The 13,959-nt window shown below is 37.9% G+C and overlaps 1 protein-coding gene across 1 annotated transcript in view; it reads left to right on the forward strand.

Moving 5' to 3' along the window:
* Window positions 1-13,959, forward strand: part of LOC121960971 (cadherin-7) — an 86,295-nt gene that overhangs the window by 46,916 nt on the left and 25,420 nt on the right. Inside the window, exon 3 of the mRNA XM_042510875.1 lies at window positions 11,626-11,745. Within this exon, the coding sequence (XP_042366809.1) occupies window positions 11,626-11,745 (120 nt within the window). The remainder of the gene's footprint in view (window positions 1-11,625; window positions 11,746-13,959) is intronic.

Below are 13,959 nucleotides of genomic sequence, written 5' to 3' on the forward strand. Positions count from 1 at the left end.
ACACAGCAGTTCATATTCCGTTGATCACATTAGCATTTATTTCTGCAGATATTTTCTTTTATCTTTCTGTTTTAAATGCAGTCCTGGAGGAAGCCTTCATATCAGACTGTGTCTTTAACTTGCTGCCTCTTGCTGCATGGTCAAGATTTCCTCCAAGGTTTAGAACGGGTCACGCTCAAGCTCAAAATGCTAGTAAATGCAAATGAGCCACAACAACATCCTGAGGCTCTTCAACAGCAGGTGTATGAGAATCTGAGAGAGTGACCTCCATATTGATAAGCCATGGTGAGTGCTCTATGTATGGAACATGACAAAGCATTTAAAATATTAGTTTACTAACACTGCTGTAGGTAATTTGTGTTGTTTGAATCATTTTTTGTCATCTATGCTGCTTAAATGCTACATTTTGCCCACAAGAAATAGATGGTGCTGAGCTTAAAGTGCTGCAGAAATGCTATTCCATGGTGTTTTTAAGTCTGTGTTTTGTAATGAAGTCTGATGTGCCTTAATTTACATATTTATCACCTCACATATGCCAGCACGGACCTCTAGGCTTAGCAGTGTTGATGAGTGACGCATGTTTAAAAAACTGACTCAAGCAAACTTAAGGTCTGAATCAGGCTCCGAGGCCACGGGCATGTTTTCCACAAATTGGGCTCGGAGTTCACACTAGCCGGTACTTACAGGTTCCTCTCTGCTGAAAGATGTCTGATCCGGACAAATACTTTTCCGTCCATCCATTAAACAGAACAGCGCAGACATCCTTAACTTTCTCCAGCTCCTCTCTGGGGTACCTGAGGCGCTCCCAGGCATGCTGGGAGCTGTGGTCTAATCACAAGTGAGCTATGAGTGATGGGATGGAGGCAGGAATGAACAGCTGTCAGAGAAAGGGTGATATGTGGTTATGTTGCAGTCCATTTTATTTAAAAAGGGGAATTTTAAACCTAGTGATTACTAATAAATTATATATATTTTCTTTTAAGGCGTTCCTTTGGATTTTAATAGACATTGACATTTATTAAAATATAGTCAAACGTAATGACACAATGCATTCTCTGAGAGGAGGGGAAATAATTCTTGATATTTGATACTGAACCTGCACATAAACAAAAAATAATTTATCAGGCACTTCAGTCTGCAGCCTGAATAATAATCCACTATCATAATGCGAGCTTGCAATCAGTCCTCTCTCAATGCTGGAAAGATTAGAAGTAGATGTAGATTAGTCAGTCTACACAATCAACATAACTCTGTTCAAATATGCAAGATAAGGCACAAGAGGCATCATTCAGCAAGTGACTGAAAATGCTGAATGATGAACGGTTATTCAACCCTTTCAGATCCTCCGTGCATCCCAGTGGATTTTTTAGGATGTCTAGATGTATGATTGCTGTCATCTGACAGACTTATAGAGTGCCCCGGGGATTAAGTTTTTCTATAGGCCAACGCGGCAGTCATTTATGGGTCACCTATGGGATTTTTCGATTTTATTTTGCTTTTATTTTCGATTATTGCAGAAAATAAACTGTGGCGACCAAACATTTATGATACTTACAGGTTTTGTTCGGCAAGATAATCTGCACAAATGAACACTACCTTCAGGATTTTTGAGGCCTAAATGCAATTGCCAGTAGTAAAAAGCTCACATTAGGCTTATAAAAAAAAAAACGGTCGCATGATCTAACTATGCCAACACAATGCCGTGTTTGACACAATGGTGTTCTGTGGTCTCATTAGCCACTTGTTAGCAAGCTTTTTTTTAAGAAACATAAAAGCTTCAGAATTCACGAGTAGGGTATTTACTGACGTTTTTTATGCTGTAGAACTAACAGAAAAGTCGCTTAAGCTTGTGTTAACCACAGACCTTATTTCAGGATTCTTACCAAAATCCTATTAAAAAAAAACCAAAACATTGACTTAGAGGTGCTGAAATGCAAACTTATTTCTGGGTTTTAGGACTCATTAAAATAGAGCCATGTCCTTTTTTTAACAAGCATGGCCAACCATGAGGAAAGAGTGTAAGGCACATTTTAATCTATTAATCATATTGTTAAAGTACATCATTGGTGTTAAAACTGAATATGAGTTATTATATTACTTGTACGTGTCAAAATATCATGTTAAAAATCTATATTGTTTACTAACTAAAAAAATCTGTCCATCTGAATGGATGGTGGTTTGAGTCTCAGTGGAAAATAAATAGAAAAATACTGCTAAGACAGGAAAATATTGTTTTGATTTGATTTTCTCGTGATACAATCACTTTATGATGAATCTTATCGATCATGAACACAGCATATTTACCTCAGGAGGTTTTCACTACTTCAAAAAATTGAGGACATTTTGTGTCATGATGTCAAATACAATACAAAATTATATGCAATAAATTTTAAAGTATTACTTTATTTGTTGATATGAGTTAACCATTCATTAAAAATAAATAAAATAAATTGTTTCTTGTTGAAAAAGGGGCCTATTAAGACAATTTATCATAGATTTTACCATTAGCTGTTACTGGCATTCAGATTCTCTATCCATTTGAATGGACAGGAAAAAAAGCATACTAAAGTATTTTAAAAAATGGTTTTGATTTATGAGTGCATCAAGAGTAGAAGTTCCTTCTCATATTTTTTTGTGTTTGGAATGTATAATTGGTTCTACTTTTCTGAGTTACACTATGAACATATTGCGATGCTTGTTTGTAGGGTCAAACTGCAATGGCAGATCTTTTGCAAGTGATTCTGTGACTAAGCCAAAAACCTGTGATGTTGCCAAACAGTCTGTGGTTTCATCCAGAACTTATAAAACGGTATATACATACATAATGCTCACTGTAACTTAAAAAGAGAGATTCAGAGTGTGTGATGGAAAATATTTGGTTTGGATGAGCAAAATGTTATAAGAGCTGTAAGTGGGACTGTAAGTGATCATGTTTGGATTTGAGCGCCTTTTTTCTTTACTTTTAAATGAGGTCGAGAACTTGCTCTTCAAAGCTGCAGTAACAGATTTTTAGGGTGTCTTAGAGGCGCAGGAATAATCTGTGAAAACAACACTGATATATTACCACATTTAAAGTTGTTATGTCAAACTTGTTAGCAAGCAGTTGCGTATTTATACATCCATGAGATAAAGATCAATGTTTCCGTTTGAGTTTTATTGGCACGTTAGTCAAATATTAACTCTCTTTTTGCTCTGTTTTTGGTCTACTCCTACTGCTTGAGAACAAGAGGTAGTAGTAAAAATATGCAATGTCTGTCTGCTGTCTGGTGCTTGACAAGTAGTGTACACTAAGTTTTTATGCTTTCTTTACCCCTGAAAATATTTGCCTGTTGCAGCTGGAAACAACCCTATAAAATCAGTTAGGGTTGGGGTTAGACTTAGCAATAGAGTAAAGTTTCGGGCCAAAAAAAGAGACATCACTTTCCTTGTGCCACTTTCAGACATATTTAACAATATTCAAAACGTTGAATCTTAAGCAAATTGGTGTAATTTCTTTCAAAAACATGTGAAAAGAGGCAGTTAACAATTTGCTAAGAAATGTTCAACAAATTGCAAAAAAATATATATATTTATAATTATCATAATTACATATTTGAAATTATGTTAAAGAATTTTTATACTTTTTAAAGCATTTATAAGTCATTCATAAGTCTTGTTTTTATTTTTTTGTTATTGTTTTCAGGTAATTTTCTTGTACTTTTTACTAATATCTTGCTAATTTTAGGGTCATTTCTTCTTTTGTTGCTCATTGCCTTCCCAGCTTGTTTTTGAAAGAAATCAAGCCAATTTTCTCATGTTTCAAAGGGTTAAGTCACAGGGTTTTGCGAGCCTGGTAGTTGAACACACACTGCACTTCCTCTCCTAATAAACAATCGAAAAGCTCTCCTCAGTACCCCAAACATGCATGGCACCATACAGATGTAAATTTGTGGAAACAAAGGTGTTTATGTGTTTTTTATCAACCTTCAAAGTCGCACTGAGAATTTCAGCAAGCGTACAGTGGCAGTGGGAGTCGTTCCAAGAGAAGCAGTGCTTTGCTTACTGCACAGGCACGGAGATCTCTGAAGGATTACACAGCTGACTGTCAACGGGGGGTACAGAGCTCAGGCTTAAGGAACCAGAGGATTAGAGTACAAGGGCTTGGAGTCCCGTGTCCAACCCGAGATAAGACAGCAACTCGGTACATCAACCACAGAGGAGGAATGCGTTCACACCACGAGCGCCGAGACGCAGGGTCACCCCCGCTAGTTTATTTACTCTGCCAGTTCCTGTAAAGGTCTTCATCATAAGTTGAGAGAACAACAGGAGAATAATGCATCGCCTCTCTTTTGTAAATATCTGCTCAGAGCAACCGTCACTGCGGGAAAGAGCGGGTAGGGGCCATGCACCTCTTGTCCTCAATAATTCCTTTATAGATGTCTTTAAATCATTAATGGTCACAGCTCCACACCGCTGATGAATGGGTTCAATTTAGAGGAAATCATGAATTTAATTAATTAAAGTAATTAGAGGCTGGGCTCGTCCATACACATGGAGACCTTATGGCCCGAGGATCTCTGAAGGCTTTTGTCTTAATCACGCAGGGGATGTCAAATAAAAGACAGGAGAGCTTGAGGACAGTCGGAGGTGTGACAGTGTCGAGGCTCGGCTCTCTCTCGCTGCACAGCGACGGGCCGAAGGAGCAGTTTGAGGGCTCATTACAAGCATAGGGAATGTAATGTCAACCCAAGGCCGCAGCTCTTGAATTTACTACTCACCAGTCCTATATCCAGCTGTCATTGTTCCTTTCAAATTCATGAGATCAAGGATGGGACAGTCATTTAATTCCAGGAATGAAAAAGGCGTTCCGGGTTGGGGAAAGTAATTCACATTATTTTTGTTCATCATTTGGGGTCATGTTAATTCCTTTTTGTATTGTTAGCTACAAATATACACTCAGTGGCCATTTTATTAAATGCACTTGTGCAATGTAATGCAGTCAAATACAACAGTGATACCATGACATGTATCTCTATGAAGCACATATGTTCAGTTTTTTAGTTACATTGTCTGGAATAACTTAATTACTTTTTTTTTTTTTTTTTACTGAGATCTAAGTCAAAGGTAGTGTTGTGCAAATCTGAAGTGCTTGTACTTTACTCAAGTGTTATATACCTCCACTCCACAACATCTCACAGGCAAATATGCTTTTCACTCACTTCTTTGTGTCCAGCGAAAACTATGCAGTACCAAATGTGTTGATTTTGATTTTTTTCTGATAACCTGAAGGATGAAGTGTTTCTTTATGTATTGATGAAATTCTCCTCCTACTTAAGCTTTGTCTGACACCATGAAAAGTCGACTTTTTACCTCGATTTTAACCTACCGCATTTTAAACTGCAACCAGACATAATGTATTCATGTATTCAGTCCTTGTCTAAACTCATTTTCTAACAGGGAAAACATAATTAGGAGATCTAGTAATTTATTTATAAAAAGCCATGGAGAAAATGTCCAGAATACTATAGTTACAATTACAATAACTACATATTTAAATGTATGTTACAGAATTCTTATAATCTTCATCACTTTTTTTAGGTCATTTCCTTGTTTGTTATTTTTTACTTTCCTTCTGTCCCTCTTTTCTTTTTCTTTTTTGTTTAATTTGGTAATTGTCAGGTATCTTGTTTTTTTTTTGCAAATGTTAGGGTAATTTCTTCTGAAATTGCTAATTTTCTTCTTCCCATGTTTTTTTCTTTTTTTCTTTTAAGAAATCAAGCAAATTTTCTAAAGGTTATATGTGCTCTCCTTTGGTCACATGCTTCTATTTCTACATGCAGTAGATGCCTTTTTGTTTGAGTATGCACTCAAAAAATGCATATTGCCCTTGACAGTCGGATGCAGCCTGTATATGCGAGTGGCTGAAGAATACCTGTCTACCCATTCGGATTTAAGCATGCCGCATTTATTTTCATTACTGGCAGATGACAGTTGCTCACCCAAGATGTGGAATTGATTAGGAAACCTGTTTTGTGCACAGCTGCAGGGGAATATATAAAAAAAAGTGAAGATCAGATCCATCACGTCAATGAAGATGGACAAATATTGAAGGGACACAGACAGGGCAAATTGAGTAGCAGATGACAGCCTCATGGAGCAGAAAGAATCTATTCAAATTTCAGGGTGTTTTGTTGACATCCAGCTCACCCTGGCTAAGATTACCTTTCATTCTGACAATACTGTTAGAACAGGATGTTTGTCGGACAACCTGTAGGGAATAAACTCTAAAAGCTCCATCCGAGTCCATATTGAATGTTAATTTACAGCCTCGTCTGCAGAGCACTCTGTGAAGTGATTTTAACTATCAACCTGTAATAGAGATTTAGACGCCGCCCGAGCTCTCTTTCATACAGTCATCCTTTGACCTTGGTGTTCTAAACTACCTGTAATATAACCTGTCATGACTAAGAGGTGATGATATAATCTAGGTGTCCTTCTACAACCGGCCTGGTGATAACTTCTCCAGCTTCTCCAAGCTTTTTTTCTTCCATTATATTGTTCACATCCAGGGCCAGAGCCTGTTAATTCTGCTTTATGGCCACAATGGAGGACTCTAATCTTCAATTTCCATGATCACTTTCATTCTGTAAAAAGCCTTTAAAATACATCTCATGTTAGAAATTGAAATTTTTATTAGGATGTTTTCTTCAAAGTAAAATATTGCCAACTTGTGAGGCGGCACTTTCTGTCACACGCTACAGTATAAGCCATAGATATGTGCTGTTAAAGTGAAATATCCAAGCTGCTGTTCATTTGAGCAGGTGGAAAAGACATGTTTTTATGCCTCCTTGCTGGCGATAGCTGTGGCCGGAGGCATCGTGTTTTCAGGTTGTCCTTGCATCTGTCCCAGTTGCTTGAATGTGATATCTCATGAACGCCTTAAGGGAATTTCTTCAAATTTGGCACAAATGTCCATTTGGACTCAACAATGAACTGATTAGATTTTGACAGTCAGAGGTCACTGTAGCCTTGCATCTGTCTCATTCTCATTCTCATGGCAAAATATCTGAAGAACATCTTGATGGAATTCCTTTAAATTTGGCACAAACATCCATTTGGACCCGAAAATTATCTGATTTGATTTTTGTGGGTAAAAGTCAAGGTCAGTGTGAACTCAAATTTGTATTTGTGTCATTGTTGTGAAAACAATATCGATTGAAGATTTTTGCTAAATTTGACACAAATACCACTTAGGGCCTGTGCCAATCTAGCATTTTTTTCTCAGTGCCAGCTTCTTTTTTCAGTTTTTCCCTATGAGGAGCGGGCATCTGTGGCTGCATGTGTCAGCCTCTAGAAAAAGCCATGCGCTCAGAGTTTTTTTTTTTCCAAGCACTCTGCATTTTCAGTGCAGGTGTGTGTTGTGTTTTTATCACTGTACCACTGTTGTGAGACATAATGTCTGTTTCACTCTTGTGAATGAAACAAAAAGGTTTTGAGGGAGTCTTCTTAAATTTGGCACAAATGTTCACCTGAATTCAAGAATGAACTGATTAGAATTTGTTCAAAGGTCACTGTGACCCCACAAAACATGTTTTAGGCCATAATACAAGAATTTATATGCTAATTATGAGACAAAAACATACATATGTGAACATATCCAAAAGCTCAAAGGTCAGCTTCACTACATCATAATGTTTTGTAAAAACACTTTTCTAGCAATTAATGAGCACCATATCTCAGAAACAGATCAGGGGAAACATTTCAGAATACATAAAAAAACAAAAAGTATAAGAACCTCTATGAATGTCATGACAAAATGCCTCACACACACTCACTCCAAAGCTTAAAGTGCAAAGTGCATCATCTAGCTTTCTTCATTAGGCAGTAGCAGCTGGTACAAATGTATTCCTATGTTGTTTTGTTCTGCACAAAGGGGTCACAGCAGATGTATCTGAAGCATCCATGTTTTCACAGACATGGAACCTTTTCTGCAACTTGAATGGTTCGTGGAGACATACATTGAGAGGCTGTAATTCTAGTTTATTTCCAAGGTTTTTTCAAGTACTGTTTATTATTTCACCGCTGCAAAGTGAGCAGTAGGCGCCAGCTTTAAGACCAGCACTGACGCACAGTCTAACAGTAAACAATAGCCTCAACCATAATACTTGATTGTGATAATCTAACAATCCAATGGCCTTTCCTCCCTATCATTAGATGGATATCAGTTATTTGACATTAAAAATCTGCAACCATAAAATGAGCTCGATTGGAGCCAACAAGGCTCATTTACAGCATCATGGCCGACCTATTGAAATTGATTGGCGATGATTGTCGCTGATTATGTTTTCTCTGTGAAATCTTCAAACGCTTCTCCGGCTTTACCTTCTGAGCCACGGCTGTCAGCTCGAGTCACGTCAGCGCGTTCAGTCGGTGTGTTTATAAAGAAATTCATAAGGAGTCATGTCTGATGTCTTCTTCTCTGCCTCGGAGGAAGAGTGGGAGAGGACAATACTGTACTGCACGCAGAAACAACAGTTGTCAGTTGTCAGCAGAGTTCACAGTTGAGTTTGAAAACAAATTTCCTTCTTGTAAGCTGGGAGGAAGTTTGGGGATTCAGGGGCACTACAGGGCACTAAAGCAAAATCAGGCTTTATATCACAGGTTTTCTAACTTTATCTGCAGCACTCCACCGCATAATGTCAGTATCTTTTCTGTGACTAAGAGGATACGACAGTCATTTCCTTACCGAATTGCAGTCTGAGAGAAAATAACACATTTAGAAGAGCACTGTGGTCAAATTCTTTCCCCATCAATCAAACCTAACTGTTGTTAACTGTTAGCACTGTGGCAAACTGATGTGCATTATATTATGCTTGTTCACACATGAATTTGTGCTTGTTAGTTGAGCTTGTATTAAATTAGTTTCTGGACAGCCAGATTTAATCACTGAAATCTGTTTAATTTAGTAACTGAGAGTTTTTCAAATTAAAGCTGGGGTAGACAGAAATCATAAAAGGCAGAAAAACCCTGTAAAATATGAAAATACACTTTCCATCTGCAGCTGTCCCCTCCTTTTCCTAAGCTCCTCCCACCAGACAATCACGGGCATATGCATGCACTTCATACAGTGATGCAGTGTTTCCCATAGTGATTTATTTAATCTTACTTACTGTAAAGTTCTCTCTGTTTATCAGACCAGACAAGAATTAATAATCTTAATCTTATTTATTAATAAATAAGACAAGAATTAGCTTGCTAGATGAAGGACACAGTTCTGTAGCTACCTTCTGAACGGCCATTTCATTTTTGTGCTAAGCCGATCCACCAAAAGGCCCCTGGCCCCAGGCTAGAAACGGCTTTGACTTTTTCTTTGCAAGGCACTTTTTTTTATTTAAAACATTGTTTGACTTGAATTTTCACTCAGTCTCAATCGTGTTTGAGGTTGACAGGAAATTCTTTCTGCATAGACTTTTTATTGATAAAAACCTTGTCACATTAAGTTTTTTTAAATTAAGGTCTTCTTAAGGTGTTTGTTATTTGCCTTTTTATAATAATGCCCTTTGTCAGTCTCGACTTTCTGCCACCACAAATGATTTCAGTGGGCTGTTACACGCTTTGACAGACAGACTTTTTCTGCCAGTACTAACTAGCATTAGTGTCTGCTTCTTTACTACACAAATATGTCGTCAGTTAGACAGTAACAGCCTTAAAAAATAGAATTTATTTATATTTACCCTTTGTATGTGACATGTTCTTTGTTGACAGCAATCCCCATGAGGTTTTTGCGATGTTATTTCACCATTTCTCATTCAGCAACCAGCTGCCTCTGGACTGCTGAATCCCTGCTGGCAGCGTTCTTGTTGTCTGTCTGGACCATGATGATCTGCATGGCTGTGATCTCCAGCTTTGCAGCCTCTCGTATCTACTCCTCCATCAGTGCAATCAGTGGCCAAACAATAGCAAACATTGGATTTATAGTGGGGAACATCGTCTTCGTCACCAACAGAGCCAGTCAGTAAATCATGCTTTTGCCAAATCCGGTCAGAAAAACTGTGAAAAAATCTTTTCATCCCAGAATCCTTTCAAGTTGCTTAATTGCTGTTATCAACTGTGTTACTGAATTAACTTCACTTAGTGTTGTGTTTACTCTGCTAATGTTAGTTAGTGTTGTTGCTGTGCGAGACACCATTACTGTTTTGAGAGGAGCTGCCTGCATGCTACGTCATCCACTATAATGCAGTCCCTGATTGACTGCCGGCGTTTTCTTCCACACAGCCGATCTCTGATTGGCCTGACACGATTGTGGTAGAGTGAAATCGTTTGGGGGGAGGGCAGAGTCCAGACTGGGATAGAGAAAATAAACAGTGAACTCTGGCTACCTCTGTCCACAATTAGGGCTTAGTTAAGATGTGTGTTTTTATGGATGAATAAAGGAATTTGTGGTAATTTCAGGGCTTCTCTTTTATATGTTGTACTTTATGGACTCCACGCTCAGTATGTTGTTCTTTTTGGTAAATAACTTGCTCTGTTGTGGTAAAATTCATTGCAGGTCCATCCAAATGGAATTCATCATTAAACCAGAAGATCTGCCTGCAGAGCTTATGAGCACCAGAATTTGACAGAGCACTCTTAGCAAACAAACACTTAAGATGTTTGTGCAACAAAACTGCCATCCTGGCTGTCCCTTCAGATTTGATTTCTTTTATCATAGCTACATTTTCCTCTCTGCAGATCAACATCTTCAGCAGAAGCAGTTTGCGGACCCTAAAATCAGTAACTTGATGAGTCACCATCTGTGCATGTTAACAAAGATTTTAACTGAAAAATAAAATTGTAAGAGAAAAGGAAAAAGGGAATAAAGGAGGGAAAACGTGTTTTCCCAACTGTGCCTTTTTCTAAACCTTTGTGTCACAAAATTCTTTAATCTACAGAGTTTTATTGAGCCTTAATTAGTGCAACACAAAGGTAGAGTGTCCTCCTGGAGGACAAGTTCAAACTCTCTGACTCTTCTAAAAAAGGTTAGCAGCTTTGGGATCTGTATGATATGAGATACATAATAATTTTGTAGGGGGTAATGTGCCTGTTTTAACCGAGCACAGATTGGTTGCAGAAGCCATTTGGCTGCTGAATTAGAATCAACAGATTGAAGTTACCGCACAAGATGCTGCTGACTGATCTGCAGGAGGGAAATGGAAACAATGGCTGCGAAATGATCTCCAAAGGCTCCGAGTTACACTTTAATCCTGCTGCAGCATCCCTGCAAATGATGGCAACAACCAAAAGTGTTATTTGTTTAGCAGCGTTTGAGGCCGAGAGCCAGTACACAGCACATGTCAGATCTCTCTGTGCTGCTGATGTGAAGAACCGCTTTAAACTCCCGCATTTTGTTTAAAAATGAAACTCAAAACAAAACTAAAGTAAACAGCAGCCCCAAACAAAAGAAAGACAGTGTAATGACTAATAACTAATGAGATTATTTACCGCCTCAGAAGTCACATTTTCATTGTTTTCTCACTTTTTTTTCCCTCTTTCAAGTGGAATCGGTCACACGCTCTGTTGATATGAAGACTGTTTCCACATTTAGCTCTGTTTGACTTGGCTTCTGGATGCTGTCTTGGAAACTAATGAAGGGTTGTCTGCCCACAGGAACCATGGTAGTGCAAGTGGCAGCCACAGATGCAGATGACCCAACATATGGGAACAGTGCCAGAGTGGTTTACAGCATCATTCACGGACAGCCGTACTTCTCAGTGGAGCCCAAGACAGGTAGGTGCAACACATGTCAGGCAAAATGCTGGTGATTAAATGCACAGATGTGGCCACAGTGAGTCATTTAACGGCCGTGGAAAATTGATTCCTCAGCTTTTTACTTTGAGAGATAAGATGCTGTGGAAAAACAATTATCGGCCAAAGTTAGAACATTTTGGTTATTTTTTTATCAGAGATTTCGGTATTTGTGTTTCTGTCTGTGCTTCTACTGAGTAATTTGACGTTGGCAGGGCGAAGTGTTGAAAAAGTGATGTCATACTTCTTTGCACCAATCAGAGTTTAGAAATATTTGGATGAAATGTTAGCTGGATGATGAAGATGACAGTTGGCAGATTAGCAGAGCTTTCAAGTCATAAACTCTTTATAGATAATAACCAAAGATGTTATTTTTCTAAAATTTAATTTAGATTTTTGCTTATTTAGTCATTAAAGGAATGATCATTTTTATATCAATTGCTCACCCCAATATATTTTGAATTTGGGAAGAAAACTTGTTTTCCTCTCCAAAAGCTGAGAAAATTATCAATGAATTGAAGTCATATAGAGGGTTTGCTTTTAACAACAGCAAAACTATGTAAAAACGTACATTTGCAAACTCTCACACAACTCATGCATGATGACCCAAATCTTAATTATCCAGTCGTATTCTCAGTACTTCCCAAAAACATGCATTTCCACTAAAACCTTAGTTATTAAAAGCGCATCCGCATAAACAGTGCTTTAAATAGTAAGGTTTTACTGAAAATGCATGTGTATGGGAAGTCCCGAGCATACGACTGGTTAATTAAGACTTGGATTATGCTACAGGAGTTATTTTAAATTGTAAATAGGTGTTTTGATATAGTTTGTGCTGTGGTTTATTGCAGCCCCCCATGAATTCAATTCATCAAGAATTTTCTCTGTTTTTGGATTCTTTTTTCACCATTTTACAAAACAAGGGTGACATACAAATAATAATTTGGGTGGGTAAAGTATTACTTCTAATGACTAAATAAACCAGAATAAAAGTTAAATTTTAGAAAAATAGCATCCTTGGGTATTATCTAAAAAGAGTTTACTACTCAAAAGCTTAGCTGATCCGCCAACTGTCATCTTCATCATCCAACTAACATTTCCATCCAAATATTGCAAAATTCTGATTAGTGCAAAGAAGTTTATGACATTATTTTTTCCTCACGGAGCCCCTCGTACTTCAAACTAGCGAGTAGGGGCAAAGACAGAGAAATTGTTTAGATTCGATTTGATTTAACAGACTAAATTGTCCACTTCAGTGAAAATTTGTGTTTGGCTTCGCTCAAACACAGCAAAGGCACATACAAACACATAACACAATACACCAAAAAAGCAAACAAACAAAAAGCACCAATGTACAATATAAAATATACAATAGCGCAAACAGGCAGAAAGGAAGGTTAGACAAAACAAAAAATTGTTCACAAAATAACCGTGACACAGGATGAGTAATTGATACATAAATTATCATTTGGGAGAAGTATTTCTTTAAAATTCAATGTTAAATGTTGAGTCAGCACAGACGTCAGATACCTAAATTCCAATAAACTCAGAAACACAGAAAGCTTCCTCTGGCAGCGACAGGCTTAATCAGTATTATGTGAACTCTTTTGGCAATGGCCTGAATGCAAAGGACGTTCATTTATATGTTGAGTTCCTTTAGTTTAACTAAAGTACTTGAGCACATGAGCTGCATACCTCCATTGAGCTGAAAAATACATCTGACTTAATACTGGCAATGGAAACAAATGTGACACTTTTATTTTGTTGACATCAAATTAGAGCACTGAAATTCAAAAATGCAGCTGAGAGCCAGATTCTATCGAGTTTCGTCATCTGGTGCAATAAAGATAACAGCAATCAGAAAACAGTTTTAAAAAATAGCCTGAGAAAAAAAAGGCTGAAATAAACCACTAGATAAGATGTGAGGTAGTTTGTTGACTTGTGGGGCGTTTCATCCTGAGAAGTGCAGCGGCAGTCCTCGCTACATCTTCATAGCTGGCTCATTAGCCACTGCCCTGCCGAGGCTCGGCTACTTCATGCAAAGCACTCTTGCAAGAAAACAGAAAAATATGGGCCATCCCATAATATCAGGCTTCATCTTCTGCTTCGAGAGCAACTCACGCCAGGGTTTTTATGAATGTGGTTCTAATTCATGAACTGGTGAAAGCCACTGCAATGCGGGGATTTATGTCGGTT

This window comes from Plectropomus leopardus, chromosome 21, assembly GCF_008729295.1.
Source record: "Plectropomus leopardus isolate mb chromosome 21, YSFRI_Pleo_2.0, whole genome shotgun sequence".
Classification (NCBI taxonomy): domain Eukaryota; kingdom Metazoa; phylum Chordata; class Actinopteri; order Perciformes; family Serranidae; genus Plectropomus; species Plectropomus leopardus.